Here is a 16,582-nt window from a genome sequence, read left to right as displayed (position 1 = left end):
AAACTCACTTATACGAAACATTCAGTTATGCGAAGAATTTCTCAATCCCCTGCAAAAAACCCTGAATTATGTGTATGTAATTATCCATTTATACGAAACATTCAGTTATACGAAGGAAAGTTTGGACCCGCTTTATGTACATATTAGTAAATTTTATTCAGTTCTATGAATTTTTTTTTCTTCCTTGGTAAGACAAAGGACGAAAAATACCGTGAAAAACGAAACAGTAAACAACTTTTTTCTGCGAATAACATCCGGTCCCAATGACTCTTTAAGTTTATATTCTACTCCCTAATGTATAATAATAATCTCGGATGATTCCGATTCAGATGATGAAGATCCTTTGCCTCTTCCATTTTTGCAGAAGCTCTTGAAGCATTTGAAATTAGCGAGAAGGAATCTAACACCTTAACAGAATGCAAAAGAATGAGGTATTCATCCAAAAGCAACATGAAACAAACATAACACAATTTCTTTGTCAAAAATAAAAAAATTCGGATTAAAGATAAATTAAATTTTTATACAATAAATAATTTTTTTTTTCACTTTACTTTGTTTTTCTATCAACTGCATACAACATATGTATATGCACCTACTAATTACGAGAAAAAAATTCTCAAAAATATACATACATAATATGTATGGCGTATTCACTTACACGAAATATTCACTTATACGAAGAATGTTTAGTACCCCCTCATATTCGTATAACTGAGACTTTACTGTAAATTACTCTGTTGATACTATGTTTTTTATAATTCTTCATGGTTTATCATAATTAATGTTTATTTATTTATTTAAGGCTTGTATCACGAGTAGAAAAGAATCTCTCCGATCAGACTGAGTTCTTAAAGGCTAAATCAGATCTTGAGGATTGGCTTCAAAGATCTCATGGCACCGTTAAGGATTGTGCTGGTGTTGGTAGTGAGGAATGGACTAAAGACAAAATTACAACCATTGCGCTTGTATCTAACAGAATCACTGAAGGTATGTGAAAAGTTATGAGTTTTTTTTACTTTCATATACCTACCACTCGTATGGAATATGTAATTGCAGTTGTGCAAAATTTTGAATTTGAGTTTTCATCGGAAATACATGTTTTGAAGTCTCCTCCAAAGTTCAAAAAACTCTCTCACAAATTGGTCTGAACAGTCTAGCTCAAAAATTAAGAATCGTAAGAAATTTAAATTTAAGATGTGCCTGGGATGCGACTTTTCGATAAAATCGACTGACTAGAAGTACAACTTTCTAGAATTAATTTTTCACATTTTCTCAATTTTCTTCATTGTTAATTATAATAAACAATGGATAAATAATAGATATTAAAGTATTTTATGAATAACTAAAGGAGAAAAAAAGGAAAAATAGATTCATCTGATTTGAACAGGAAAAGCCGAGACTGCTCGATCTTTCCTGATCATGTTATGCGTAAGTTATCTTTGGTTAAACTGTTAAATTTTTAGCAGGAACAAAATTTATATTTATTATTTCCCCTTTGAGAAACCCTAATATATGAATTTTTGTAGATCATAAAAATCAAAATTTTTGTTCTTAATTTTTGCCTTCTCTGGTCTATTTTTTTTTTTTTAAATCACAAATATTTCAACACGATCTACAAAAAAGTTGGAGACATATGTAGGATGGTAAGTGAAAGTTATGTGATGCCCACACCGCACCAGATTTTTTATTTATATAATGTACTGATTAATATTCTACTTATAGTTGTTTACATTTCAATATATTTATATATTTTTTTTTAATCCAAAATGATATGCGTTTAATTATATAACTAATGTTATTCTATTAGGCCAACATCTGATGAGTGTCGTTGAAGAGGTTTTCAAAAGAGCATTGGACAGATCTCCCCCAGAACATCAAGATTCTTTAAGAGAGTCAGTTGAAGTGCTCCATAATTCTTGGGACCAACTTACCATGGATTTGAAATCAGTTACTGCACAATTGAAAGCTGCTCTTGGGAGGTGGGAAGATTTTGAAGAAAGTGTCCTTCGTGCAAAAAATTTCTTGGATGGTATCTCTGGTCAATTGGCAGAGAAATACGATACCAAGGCTGAGCTGGGTGAAATGAAAACTATTTTAGAAAGGTTCCTACTTTTATTTATTTATTTTTTGGAGCATTATTTATTTATAAAATAATTTAGTTCATGCTTAGGTTTCTGGTAATATTGCATTAGTACATCATTGTTTGTTCATGTTAAAAGGCTAAAACCTTTTTGTCAATGCCATTATATCATGTCTGAACTATTATACTTTTGCATGTGCAGTCAACTCTCGCTAACTCTAGTTCTTTCATAATGCAAATTTTTTCCTAATTCCTTGATTAAGCCTTATCAAGTGAAAAATAATTCTAAAAAGACAAGATTTTTCAAAAATAATGTCAGAATAAACTTTACCCTTTTATATTAAAAGAAACTATTTACCCCTTCAACTTGTAGAATTTAGGTTAAGCTTCTTTGCCTTATGTAATTCCAGAAACTGCCATGAGTTTGGGTTCTTGCAACACAATTGTCAAGATCCTCTCAATTTATAAAATATAAAAAGAACAAAAATATATAAAAAATGTTTAAAAGCTATTTTATGATAACTATAGAATTTTAGATCTCCTTAGAGTCGCTTATTTCATTTGTATACTATGCCCGTTCTTCTAGTGTTGACCACGACTTGTATTATTCATTTTTAACATTTTAGAACACTTAGCATTGTTTCATCTTAATAGTAGTAAAGAACTTTTATTTTTTTAATATTTTTTTAAAGGTTGAAACATATTCAGAATGAATTATCTGACAGCAAACGTGAACTTGAACGTTTAGAAAATGAGGCAATCCTCTTGGATTCATGGGCTGGCTCAGATAAGTCTGTTGCTAAAGTGAATGCATTGACTTCACAATGGAAGGAAATTGAAACTGTTGCAAGTAACGCTCAGAGCAGTCTTGAAGATGAAATGAAACAACATGCTGCCTACCATCAGGCCTTGCAAGACACAGAGAAATGGCTTTTACAGGTCTCATTCCAATTAATGGCCCACAATTCATTGTATATCACCAACAAAGAACAAACAATGGAACAGATTCAACTCCATGATTCTCTACTTCATGATATCATAGAGTAAGTTAAATATCTTCTATCATTGTTTTTTAATTTTATTTCTAATTGAAGTAACATTTCCTTTAACTTTTGATATTTATTTATTTTATTTAAACATGATTTATGTTTCACATGCATTAACTAGTGTTTATGAAAATTTAGGTATCAGAGTGATTTGGACGATCTAAGATCAAAGGGTTATTGTCAAATTGAGAGGTATGTCAAGACTACTCCTTCAATAAAAGAAGTAATCCAGCAACAACTGGCCAATGTACAAGAAAGCTACAACTCCCTTCTACATACAGCAAAACAAATAAAGAATAGACTAGACGAATCTCTTGAAAAATTTATCGAATATGAGAAAACTTTGGAAAGTATTATGTCGAATTTAGATCAAGTGGAAGCAGAACTAAGTTCTGACATTTTACCAACTGATGAATTAGTTGTAGCCAGACAACAGCATGAAACATATAAGGTAGAGATTTTTGAAATATTGTTAATTATAAATGTTTATTTAAACAAAGCTCATCAAACATGATAGATCATAGTGTTTTGATATTCTATTATTTAGTTAACATAGCTATATCGTCTGTGTAAAGCCAAAGTGGGGTATTTGAATTTTCGCTATCTTGGATTTTGTTTTATTTTTATTTGGTTTTCTGTTTTCTTCATATTGCCAAAAAGACCTGACAAAATACATGAAATCACTAATTAAAAATATAAACTGATAAATTTACTTATATTGAAACCATAAATTAACTGCTACCTTACATCTGCAATCAGAATTCACATAAAATATTCTTATACATTTTCAGATACACCACTATGGCATTGCACCAATTACATCATCATCATATTGTGTATTTTTAAGTAAATGATGATATTAAGTACATATTATGTTTGTGTTTATTATTAAGTTAAAATGTTTGAATTGATAACACAATTTCATTCTATTATTATTATTTTTTTTAATGGGCCCCTTATAGTAGATATTTAAAAAAAATGTAGTTCATCAAATTTCTGACAGTTATTGGGTTAGAGGTTAACTTAGTTCTAGATTAAGCCTACTGTAAACTACCCTACCAATCTCTCTGGCTAAGATAGTTTTGGGATGTGGTTGCCTTTGGAACAAAATTATATTTGGTTTTCTCCATGACTAAATAGGAAATGACAATACATTTTTATCATTTTTTAGAATTATCAAGTCCTGATATTGACAAATCTGAGACCGTTTTCACCCTTGGCTTGCACAAATAGTACTGATTTAGAAAAAAAAGTTTTTATTGTTCTTTCCAACAATATTTATTTTATAGGTTTTGCAAAATAAATTGGAAGGGGAGAAAACACGTCTTGGTGCTGCTATTGCTGCTTGTGAAGCTGCCGCAGCCTGTATATCAAGGCCCTCTAGCCCACAAGATCCAACCACTGCACCGATCCCCGACAGGGAAATAGCTGTAAGGGTTAGGCTGGAAGATCTAGTAGACACAGTGAGTAATCGGTTTTGAAAGTAGTGCTTTTGGGGCATGGTTTTGGTGTGATTTTTTTTTTTCTTTTTGCAATTTTTCAAGACCTTTCTTTATCTAGTGTTTTATTTTATTGCTTGGGAATGTTTTATGTTTTATTTAGTGTGAAAGATCTCAAACTGAACCCAGTACAATAAGGTTAAATAAAATCATGCATCGCCTCAAAGAAGATGGTGCATTACAAAAGGTGGATAATATAAACTTAATGGTAAGTTGAGTACAAAAAAGTTTTATTTTATTTATTTTTTAAAATTAGTTTTGTATCTATTTCTTCTACTACATGTTCATTAAATAGGCCAAAATCAATATTTAGCTAAATTAATGCAGCATTACAGTTATCCATTACAATAAATGATTGGGACTGCTCATAATTTGTTATGATTCTGGAAGTTTGGAAAATGTTCATAATCTCTCCCATGTGTCTGCTGTATCATTTCATTAGTGTTTCTTATACCATTATGTTTTTTGTTTTATACATTTTATCATTATTTGTTCTGATTCATTTTGCACCACAACCTATGCTCTTCATCATTGTCTATATTAGACATTTATGAATGGCTTCCTGTTGCTCTGTACTACTTTTGTTTATTCTGTGTATCCATTGGGTTATTGGTCATCAATTTTCTCCCTGTTCAGCTGCTGTGGATCCACTTACGCCTGTATACATCACAGGATACTGTCTGATCAGTTTTATCAAGTAATTTCTCGATGTTCTTTCTCCATATTTTTGAAATTTTATCCAAATCGTCCCTGCTATCACATAAAAGTTTGTTTCAAATATTGATTACCCTTTCCAGAATGTGACAGAGATCAGGTCTTAGTGACAGAAATATTAACAGGCTTCATTATGGTCACGACTTTATCAAATTTATGTTTTTTATTTAAATGAGGTATAATATTTTAGAACTTTATATTCCTTATTTCAACTTATTATGTTTTTCTTACCTGCAATGGCTAAGCTTTATAAGTAACCATGTCGTTACTTAAGAACAAGGTTTGTAAGAATTGTTACGAATGCATGGTCTTATTTATTTTACATTTTTCTACTTGCTTAGCTAATGTATTGTTTTAATTTTATGTATATGAAAATTTTATTTTTATAATAAATTTTATTTTATTTTGGCATGTGTGCTAAAAAGGCTTCTTTGGTTATTTACTTTTTTGAAACTATTCCTAATAAAAAAAAAAGTTTTATTATTTTTGTGTTGAAATTTCAGAAAATTAATGTTTTATTAATATTAAAGTTATACTCAATAACTGTATATTACATAATTTACACATCCTGAAGAGGATTAAAATTATGTTGGTATTTTAACAACAAACAATAACAATAAATGTTAAATACTTCTAATGAGCTATTATAATTTAGTAATGCAAAATTAATTTTTATTACAGTGTAAAATTTGTTTTTATTGACATTAATTTTTTATTCCTGTTACAAAATGTCCTATGCTCTAAATATAAAATAGCTTACCATCAAAAGCTCGATCCTAACTTTATGATTTAAATATGAAGGTTTTGATTTTAGTAGTTTTTATGAAAGTTTATATTAGTTTTAATATTTCTAAAATTTTATTCTTTGCAATGTAGTGGTACTTTTAAAACTTGGTATGTTTCATACGGTTATTATGGTTAGAACTTAAAGATTTTGCTAATAAATAAATATTATTTTATTTCAATTAATAAGTTTTATTAATTGGTAATGAGCTCATTTATGATTTAGGTTGAAGGAAGATTAGGAACGTTAAACCAACTAGTTTCTGAATTAGAAGATAAAGAAAGAAAACTAGCTGAAATAGAAGACTGGATAACAAACCAGGGAAAAGCAATCACAGATTGGTCCAAAAAACCAGGAAAATTAAGAGCTGATGCAGCGAAGGCAGAAATTGCTTCCATGGGAAGCTTGAAAAACAGTATTGCAGAAAAAAGGAATCTTCTTCTTACAGCATTCCCTCAAGGGGAACATAGCACGGCAGTAGCCAAGAAATTAGACGATTTGGAAACCTTAGTAAGTGTTATAATTCAATTTATGATTATTATATATATCTTAAATATCAAAATTATTTTCTTTAGTTTGGACGTAATCACTTTTTGATAAAAAAAAAATAAAAAAACAATCAGGATTATTTCTAATATATATTTTTTTTAGTTATTAGAAACCATTGCCAAAAAACAGAGTGATGAAGATTTTGTCGAATCATACCGTCATCAATGTTCAGAAGCTCAAGCATTTTTGGATAATTTGGTCCGCGATCTGGAAGGAGTTGATAAGGGCCGTGGGTTACCATTAGAAGGAAAATTGAATAGCTTACAAGGAATACTTCAAAACCACAGCGAAATGAAATCTCAGACTGTTCCCAAAATAAGAACTCTTATGAATAAAGTTATTGACATTGTCAGTAATTTAGATGCTCAGCAAGTAGAAGAACAGGTAATGGCAGTTAAAAACTTATGATACACTGTTTATCTCAGATAAGACATGACATATCATATTTTTTTTTTTCTTAGGCAAAATCATTAGAAAGGAGGTTTAATGAGATTGGGAAACGTATACAGCGCAAAATGGAAATTTTGCAATCGACTCAGTCCGAGCTTAAAGCCATAGAAGATGAAGTAAATGAGGCTAAGTCCTGGGTCACTGAAAAAGCAGATTATATCAAGAACCTCCCTCCAGTCGGATATCAAGCCAAGATGTGTGATGACAGAGTCCACTTGCTCAAAGTAAATAAGTTATTTCACTAATTTGATTTGTTGTGAATTAAATAATGTTTTTCTCATTGAAAATTTTATTTAAGTCATAAGCCAACCCTGTTGGTGTGGGCCTTTATTAGACCCTCTGGGAGGCTTTTATAATGTGGGTACTCTTAATTGGTAGAAAAACCTGGTAGTTGAGTGTGATTATTAACAAACCACCTCCTTGCCTAACCATTGTTTAAAAAACATTACTTCCTAACAAAGTACTGAACCCCTGACCCCTCATGGATTGTTGTGGTTCATGGTTTTTTTTTTTATTGTTTTAATAATCAAATTTAATGGGGTACTAGCTACTTATTATTTAATGCTTCTAAAATTTATCCAGGAAATTTTTTATTGCAATCCATAAAAAAATGATGGGTGAAATTCTTGATAATGGAGGATAACATTTAACATACTAAACAATTTAACATCCTAAACATTTAAGGATAACATTTCTTGTTTATACCAAAAAGATGATGTCAACATCATTAAGTAGTCAGCTCCTCAATGTAAAGAGCCTAGTTGTACTCTGGTAAGATCTTCAGCCTTGAAACTATCCACTGTTGATAAAATAATGAATGAATCTTATAATCCTTTTTTGTGATTAAACAAAATAAAAATGACTAATGACTAATAACTAATTAATCAATATTTATTTTTCAGTAAAATAACAAATGATTTTTTAATAGTTATAAAATGTTTTGTATCACATTTATATCTTCTTTTCTATAAATATTTTTAGGCTCTTTTGAAAGAAGCTGAAGGAAAACAAGTTCTAGCCAATTCGGCAGAAAAAAGACTACAGAATATTTCTAATGAATTAGAACCTTTTGAAGTAGATTCTGTATCACAACAAATTCAGTCACTGAAATCTGTCGTATCAGGTAAGTTTAATGCAGATTTTGCAAATTCTTTAAAATTTTGGTTTACTTTGTTCTTTATTAATCTATTCTATTTTTATGATATTTGGATCCATCTCTTATTAAAACCTTTATTCCTCTTAGTAAAAAAAACTAACCAAATAAGCCAAATTTGTGAAAGTAATTATACAATTTGAAAATTATATGTCCAATGAATGTAGAAAAAAACAGACATGATATTTTAGTAAAATTGTTATGACTTTTTATTATATCATTATCTTGTTTGTATTTAGATCTAGTACAAGAAGTAAAACATGCAACTGAAAAAGCAAATGAAGCTGGAAATGAGAGGAAATCCCTTGAAAATAAGTTGTCCTCTGTTCATGAAAAATTGAGAAACTTATACGGATGTAAGCCCCAGTTTTATGGTTCTCATGACCCCTTGTTAGCTTCTGTTGTTGAAAAACATATTTTGGAAAATAAGGTGAAGTTATTTAAAGCTTTCTCCAATTATATTTTAATTTTAAAATTAGTTATTTTATCTTAATTTGATTCTCTTATAGGATTATATTAATAAACTGAAAAAAATTGGTGAAGAAGAGTTGCCTTCCCTTCAAAAACAAGTATCTCTCGTGCTAAAAAGTTGCAATCCAGAAGATGAAGAAAAACTAAGGTCGATTGTCAAAGGTATTTTATTTCACTCTTACTTTAGATTTATGATAAAGCTTATCTTATTAAGTAGATTGTTTATTTAAGAATTTTTTACTGATGATATTGGCCAATACTGTAATATGGAATGCTAATAGGAGAATTTTTTTGTTATAATCAAAATTAAATAAAAGTTTTAAGTATTAACATAATATTGCATTTATTACTTTGCACCTAAACATATAGAATTTTGGCAAATTATAGTATGTTACAAATTTAATGTTCATTTTATAGTTTGGTTCTAAATAAGTTCCTTTTTTATTATATTGTACAGCAATAGCAGAAGAGCACACAGGTAACGTAAATGAAGGCTTAGAGAGAGATGGCAAACTAAAGAAACTATTAGAGGATAGGCTTTCATTTGAGGCATCTATTGAAAAGATACAGCAGTGGCTGAATCAGGCTGAGGTCGCATTGTCGGCTGATGTCAGAGGTTCCAGGCTCCAGATCATACAAGAACAACTAGACAAAGTTAGTATTTAGTATTTTTTATCTTCTGATTCTAATTGTCATTTGTTTTTTCTGTATATTAAATCCCACCACTCATTCATTTATTTTCTTTTTACGACCTCAACTATGAGATAAAGTATACTGGTTGTTGGTCAAAAATATTTTTTGAGAGCATTCTTAATTTACCCATTTTAGGATCTCTTAAGTCCAAAAAACGTATTTTTGAAAATTCTGTTTTGTTTTTTGTCTCCTATTTCTTGCCATTTCCATGAAACTTTCAGAAGATGTATATTTCATTATTAAATCATGAAACACCAAAACAAAAAATTCCCCTGGTCAAAAATATATTGACAGAAGAAGTCAATCAATAAAATGCATAAATTTAAAACAATATGCTAAATTTTTATTTTTACTTGTTATGGTATAAATATTTTTTCTCAACTTTTTGAAATTGTGCCTTCACTCAGTTTTCTGAACTATCAGCACAAATCATATCTCATCTGTAAAAAAATCTTTATGGTGGTTTAAATGTATTACTTTTTTTTTTTACTTATTCTATTGAATTAAAGTAAACAAAAATTCATGGAGTGATTTATAATGGAATAAAGAATATCAAAATCAAAAATTTTGTTGAAAAAAAAATTATGAAAAATTCTCAAATTTTTTTTTATTATGAAAATAAAATAAACATTTAAAATGAAAATCATTCTTCTTGATATTTTAGCAAAATTCATTGGTGTTTTTAAAGATTTAAATAAATTGAATAATAGTAAAGTAGATAACAGCATATTGAACTAATGGTCGTACTGGAAGATATCTGATTGACCATGTGTGATAATAAAAGGTAGATGGTTTGGGTGCGCTCAAAGAAAAAAACTCAAATAGTCGTAAAACTATTTAGTATGGGTCAACGTTTTGCCCCAGGTTACAGGGCTTACTGATAGTAGGCAAGCACGGAAAATCAATATCAAAATATTGACTATTGGAGTTTTTTTTCTTTGACCATACCCCATGGACTATTTTCCTTTTATAAACTAACGGTCATTTTATTTAAAATTAATATGGTCCGATTTACCAGTAATAGTAGGGTAAGAGACAAACTGCCTAAAAATATGATATGTTGGTATACAATATAAACTATGAAATAAATTTTTAAATAATCACAAAATACCAAATAATGGTGGATGATAAAAGTCTAAAACGATGTCCTCAATAAATTAATTATGAAGTTGTGAAGTTCAAAGTATAATCCTTGAAATATAATAAAGCAAATTATTTTAGTTGCCTATTGATTTCCAATAATGTTTTTTTCTATTATGTTATGAAATTTATTAGTTTTATCATCTTTGTTTCTTTTTTTTTTTTCTCAGTATTCGAAGCTGAATCATGAATGTCAGGATGTAAAGTCTGAGTTGGAGGAACTCTTTACTGTAGGTTCCAAAATGAAACTGAGTCAGGCCGATAGGCTTACCCTGAATGATAACCTAGGGACTCTGGAGCAAAGAAGAAGTAAAATTGAAGCCGATATCCTCAAAAAACTCTCAGCTCTTGGAGAAGCGTTAGAAAATATGAAACAGGTAACTACTTGTTTCAGATTATATTGACTGCACATCGTACAAAATTATATTTTGATTAATAAATATGTGCTAATTATTTTTTTTTTGTTTAAGCTTCAAATAAAAGTGGACAAATCTAATGCCTTGATTGGTAAAGTAAAAGAAGAAATGAAAAATTTATCAAAGCCTCTAGGAGCCAAAATTGAAGATGTGCAAGAAACTATTGATGCATATCAGGTTAGAAATTATAAATTTTTTTGTCCAACATAGTGACATCTGTCTTGATATTATTATATATTATACTAGTTTTATAGCTCCTTATTAATATATATTTCTTTCTTTTATTAATATTATTAATTCCTTATTAATATTTTTTAGCGATTACTTGATGAACTGAAAGATTGGGAAGGCTCATTAGGAGATGAAAATATTGAAGGCTTAGAAGGTGTACATGGTAATCTTCAGGATCTAATCAAATTATTAGAAGATGAAATTGCTAGGTTAAGAGACTTGTTGAGATTGAGGCAGCAATATCTTGCACTAGTCACTGATATTACTACATTTATTACAACCTACACTCCGATTGTTCAGGACATTGAAACATCCAATCAACCAACGCAAGATAAAATAAAAAAACTTGATGATGTAGGTATCAGTTATATTGCTTTATTATTATTCGCTAACCATTGCTGAAACTATTTTTATTTTTCTATGATTAAATACAGTATGTTGTTTGTAGAAATTCAACAAAAGAAAGACAATTTATTGTCATCAAAATTATTACTACCAATTTTAGTTGTTTTTTTTTTACTACTTAAGATATTAAATTCATAATAAATCACCCATGTGATCAAATCTTGATAAGTCTTCATTGTAATTAAATAATATCTATGCTACTTAAAACGATACTGGCTATAACAACAAACCATCTATAAAGGCAAAATTCTGAACAAAGTTTAGTCCTCATATGTTGTATACAGCATAGAAAAATGTAATATAGAATTAAAAATGGTATTTAGTGACATACATGATCTATAAAATGCATTCGTCAGGATTTTTCATGAAATTGCCCTTTGCTAATGAATACACAAAAATTTTTGAGTTATGCTGAAAAAATGCTTAATTTTTTTCCTTTAATGTTTGTATCATTTTTTTTTAATATCCAAAATATATGTGACCTGTTATATTTAAGTTTATGAGGTGTTTTCATTTTGCATGTTTGAAATTCGAAAACCAAAAAAAAATTTGTTTTTTTATTACCTTATTAGACGTTAAAAAGAATTTGAACTCTATGTTTATTCATCAAACTAGTTATAGGAGAGAATTTTAAACCTTATCTGTAATGTTTTTTGACATAGGTAAAAATTTTCGTTAGTATTAAAATAGATTTTCTGGTCAGTTCCCACTATTGACCATCTAAAGAGGGTAACAATTACTAATATTAGTTTGCCATAATTTTTTTATCAGAATATTTCCAATGATATTCATAATATGGATTCTTGAGGAAATAAATTTCATATACCCCAGGCAGGAATCAAACTCAAATCACACTTTATTTTTCAAATGGTAGTTTGAGATCCTTTCTACATATTTCTTTACCATGGTAGTCTCTAATTATTTAAAATAAAGAACTATTACTTTTACTTATATATTTTTGAAACATTTAGTAAGGGGAAGTATTGCATGAAAAATTTCAAATCTGGGTTTTTTTTTAATGTAATTTGCACACATGACATTAAATGTGATCAGGGTTTGAAAGAAACAATCCTGTTTAATCCCTGAAAATAGATCATAAATTTTATTTTCTGTAGAATGAACAAATTCAGTAACAAGTGTATTTCTGTATTTTTAGGTAATTTTGAAAATTCAAGCCTGTGATGCTACGCTTGCTTCAGCTACTGACAAGGGTGAAAGGATAGCACTAGAAGGCTCCGCAGCTGATGCTAACGCTATCACATCGCAGCTTCAATCTCTCAAACAACAGCTCGGTGCCCTCCGGAAAGCTGTAGAAGCTGCCAGGGAAAGAACAATAAATGCTGAGAGAGCATATTCTAAGGCCATGCAAGAATTGGATACACTTCTCGACTGGTTACATTCTCATGAACTAGAAGTCAAGCAAAGACCTTTACTGGAAATTGCATTGGAGAGTGTTGATGATGAAATTAGAAAACATGAGGTAATTTATTAGTTTACATAGTCATTAGTTACTGTTGAAATTGTATGTTAGTTTTGGAAATTCAGCTAACAAGATAGATATAATATTATTAAACTTCATATGGCTTTAATAGTGGCACATCTGAAAAAAATAAGTTTTCTATTCTTTTTTATTTGACGTTTTCTGCAGATTGTACTAGCTCTGGGAAAGTCTATGTGACAACTATTTTTACTAATAGAAAAAGTAACCTCAGTTGAATGTACCATATTTGGAGAGACCTCTTTTTCAGCTGAGGGAGTTAAGGTGCCACCTTTATAACCATGCAACTGCAGTGGCACTAGTTCGAATCCGGCCAGGGAAATTAACTTTTCTTTCGAGGCCACACCACAGAATGAAAACTCGACTTCTCACACTGGTTAGAATAGGTTTTTAACTTGTAGATTACCCTTCTCCCCAGCCATATCAGAAATGACCTGATAGGAATTTAAAAAAAAAAAAAAAAGAAAGTTTCTTTGGAATATATCCAGTTCAAAATAAATTAAAAACTTTTCTCTTTTCAGATGTGCCACTAATAAAGCAAAGTAGTGATTTAGTCTTGTTTAATAAAATCTCTCTTATTTTCTAAAAATCAGGTTTGTTTCTTTATTATAGATTTTACTTTTTTATCTTTTAGGTTTTGGCATCAGAAGTGAAAAAGTACCTCAATGGAATAGAAAAACTAAATGAGAAATTCAAATCAGAAGAATTCCTTCCCGATACATTACAAGAGCGATTAAGCGAGGCCTCTTCATTATTACACAGTCTTCCTGTTCAGCTGAAGGATAGGGAGCAATATTTGTTGGATAATAAGAAGTACGTGGTGTTTATAGATCTAAACAATAAAGTGTCATTTTTGTTAGATTAAACATGTCTATTTTAAAACACAAGGAAGAGTATTTGCTAAAGGGTAGTACGTGGATAAGCATGAGCCCACTTCAAACATTGATAAGTTATTCAATACCTTTCATATTTCCTAAACCTATGGAAGTTACACTTTACATAGAAAAAAAGAAATCGCAGTTCGTAGTTACAGATCATTAATTTGTTCTGTTCCTTTTAATCTATTAGTTTATCTATCTTACCTTCCTTTCCTCCCTATTCCTTATTTTCTTATAAGGTGTCTAAAAAAAAAAAAAAAGATGGTCTTTGCACCATCTAACCTAGAACTGTCAATGGAATCACACTAGTGGTTTCTCCTTTAGTCAGTGTAATGTCATGTTGACTTGAAACACCATAGTTCTTTTTAGAATTAAAAATTTTGGTGCCCAATGGAAATTTTGTTATATTATTTCTCCAAACTCAAGCCATTATGAGGAGTGTAAGAAGTGAATATCTTTATAATTAAGTGTTGAATTGTTGTTTCTTTCACTCTTATTTATTTTGTCTGTAAACTTATATTTCATGTTGTGCAATTATATGTTTTAGTGATTTTATAGGTCATATGTTTACATATAAATATTTGTAGGTTCCGTATTACTTATAATGGACTACGACAAAATTTCTTTGACTGGATTGATAATGCAGAAAGGAAATTAGAGATTGGAAAGGATGGTATAGATATTGGAGAAATTCAGAATCTACTTGATGACCATAATGTAAATATCTCTTAATTTAATTTTACAATGATTTAGTTTTTATAAAAATATCTTATATTACTAATTCTTATTCATGAAAATTTTTCATATAGAGTTACTTTTCTGATGAAAAAAGTCTTCATGATCTGGTATCTGTTGAGATTCACAAGGCTGGCTCTGCATTGTTACCTTCATTAGGAAGCGAAGAATCGGAAGTACTATCTGCACGACAGGGAGAGCTCGGTCAGTCATTAAGGAATATTCTCAATTCAGCCAAGTCTAGAGGTGCTCGGTTGAATGAAGCTTTGGAATTATCAAGGTTGTACAAGACTGCTTTAAATACCGCAGCTACAGCTCTAGAAAGAGCTACATTTTCGGATGAACCAGTTTCATCACTTGGTGGGCTTCATTTTAATTTAGACAAAATAGATCATGCCATCAGAGATATTAAGGTAAACTTTATTTTAGTTTCATGTTAATTTTATTTTTATTTTCAGGTTCTATCAAAGCTTAACCCCAGGTTTACTGACAAAGTTATATTATTTTCATTACACATTAAAAATATTCAAAAATTAATTATAATTGGTGTTCATATTTAAAAATCAATGAAACTTGGCACTCTTGTCTTTATTTAATTAATAAAAATTCTTTATTTAATAAAATAAATCATTCTCTTGGGATACTAATTGAATTCTAAATAACAATTTCACCATTTTAAATTTTATCAAAACTAAAATGAACTGGACCTCACTACTTAAACAATTTTCACAGCTTTGTTGTTGCTTTTATTTACAAGTTCATAAAATAAAAAAAAAAATTTGAGCCAATCATAAATGTTGAACAAATATAAAAATATTTGAAATTGTCTCTCTTTAAATTTAGTTCTAAATCTTTTTATCATTACTATTTTTTGCAAAGGTCTAAAACATTGTTTAGTTATATTGAATAAATATACAACCTTAAGTATACATCTTTAGTTTTTAATCTAATATTTTTTTTATAATTTATTTTTTAGTAATTACTATTTTTCCAAATATTATTTCATTACTTATTAGATAATTTTTTCATTATAATTTTTATTGTGATTTATAGCACAACCAAATGGATGTTGATTTACTGAATGAAAGAATGAGAGAATTATTGCCTTATTTAAATACTGATAGTCAAGCCATTATTTCAAGCGAAGTAGCATCATTGAATGAAGACTGGGCCTCTCTTATGTCAAACCTTGAATCAAGAAGAGATACTCTTGCAAAATTGGCTGCTTTATGGGAGGTATGAGAATTTTTATTTAATTTTTGACACTGATTTTCATATTTTTAACCTATATAAAAAATGTTTTGGTCTAAGTTTTTTACATTTCCATTGTTGCCGTAATAAAAAATATACTGATAAGCCATGCTTTCTACCTCTTCATTTAAATTTGTCCTCAGTTATCCTTACAATACTGAGTAGACCAAACATTAGAAAAAAATACTCCTAATTTATTTATTAAATCATACAATCTTGTCATATTGTAAATTTTTTCAGTAATAATGTTGATTGTTCCCTTAATAAATTAAATAGTTTTACAAACTTTCTAAGAAATAATATTAGATTTACATTATAACCAAAAAAGTCTTGATGTTCAATATCTTCTTTAATTTTAGGAATTTGAGGGAAAACTACAAAAGTTTGAATCAAATCTCTTACCTATCGATGACAAAAACAAACACATCGATATGACGATTCGGTGTAAAGATCATCTGTTAGAAATCAAAGGAAGCTTAGAGGTTGGTAACAGTAATTAATATTATTTATTATTTATAAATTTAAATAATAGTAATTCAACCCTTAGAAAATGGTATAAACTAAATATTATGTTAAAAGAAACTACTGT

At 29.1% G+C, this 16,582-nt stretch overlaps 1 protein-coding gene across 1 annotated transcript in view; it reads left to right on the top strand.

Moving 5' to 3' along the window:
* The window catches only part of Msp300 (Muscle-specific protein 300 kDa), a gene marked incomplete in the record, with an annotated part of 315,787 nt that extends 299,293 nt beyond the window's left edge, over window positions 1–16,494 (top strand). Inside the window, 22 exon segments of the mRNA XM_067045109.1 lie at window positions 803–987; window positions 1,808–2,102; window positions 2,773–3,123; window positions 3,265–3,577; window positions 4,416–4,589; window positions 4,729–4,833; window positions 6,349–6,633; window positions 6,775–7,056; window positions 7,134–7,346; window positions 8,104–8,245; window positions 8,515–8,705; window positions 8,785–8,908; window positions 9,204–9,400; window positions 10,750–10,956; window positions 11,050–11,172; window positions 11,314–11,580; window positions 12,788–13,111; window positions 13,764–13,942; window positions 14,595–14,724; window positions 14,817–15,155; window positions 15,796–15,978; window positions 16,353–16,494. Coding sequence (XP_066901210.1) covers window positions 803–987; window positions 1,808–2,102; window positions 2,773–3,123; window positions 3,265–3,577; window positions 4,416–4,589; window positions 4,729–4,833; window positions 6,349–6,633; window positions 6,775–7,056; window positions 7,134–7,346; window positions 8,104–8,245; window positions 8,515–8,705; window positions 8,785–8,908; window positions 9,204–9,400; window positions 10,750–10,956; window positions 11,050–11,172; window positions 11,314–11,580; window positions 12,788–13,111; window positions 13,764–13,942; window positions 14,595–14,724; window positions 14,817–15,155; window positions 15,796–15,978; window positions 16,353–16,493 — 4,750 coding nt within the window.
* Between the last annotated feature and the right edge of the window lie 88 nt (window positions 16,495–16,582).

This window comes from Halyomorpha halys, unplaced genomic scaffold (assembly GCF_000696795.3).
Source record: "Halyomorpha halys isolate HHAL.00 unplaced genomic scaffold, Hhal_1.1 Scaffold618.1, whole genome shotgun sequence".
Lineage (NCBI taxonomy): Eukaryota > Metazoa > Arthropoda > Insecta > Hemiptera > Pentatomidae > Halyomorpha > Halyomorpha halys.
Note: the sequence above shows the minus strand (reverse complement) of the source record. Positions and strands in the feature narration are given on the sequence as shown.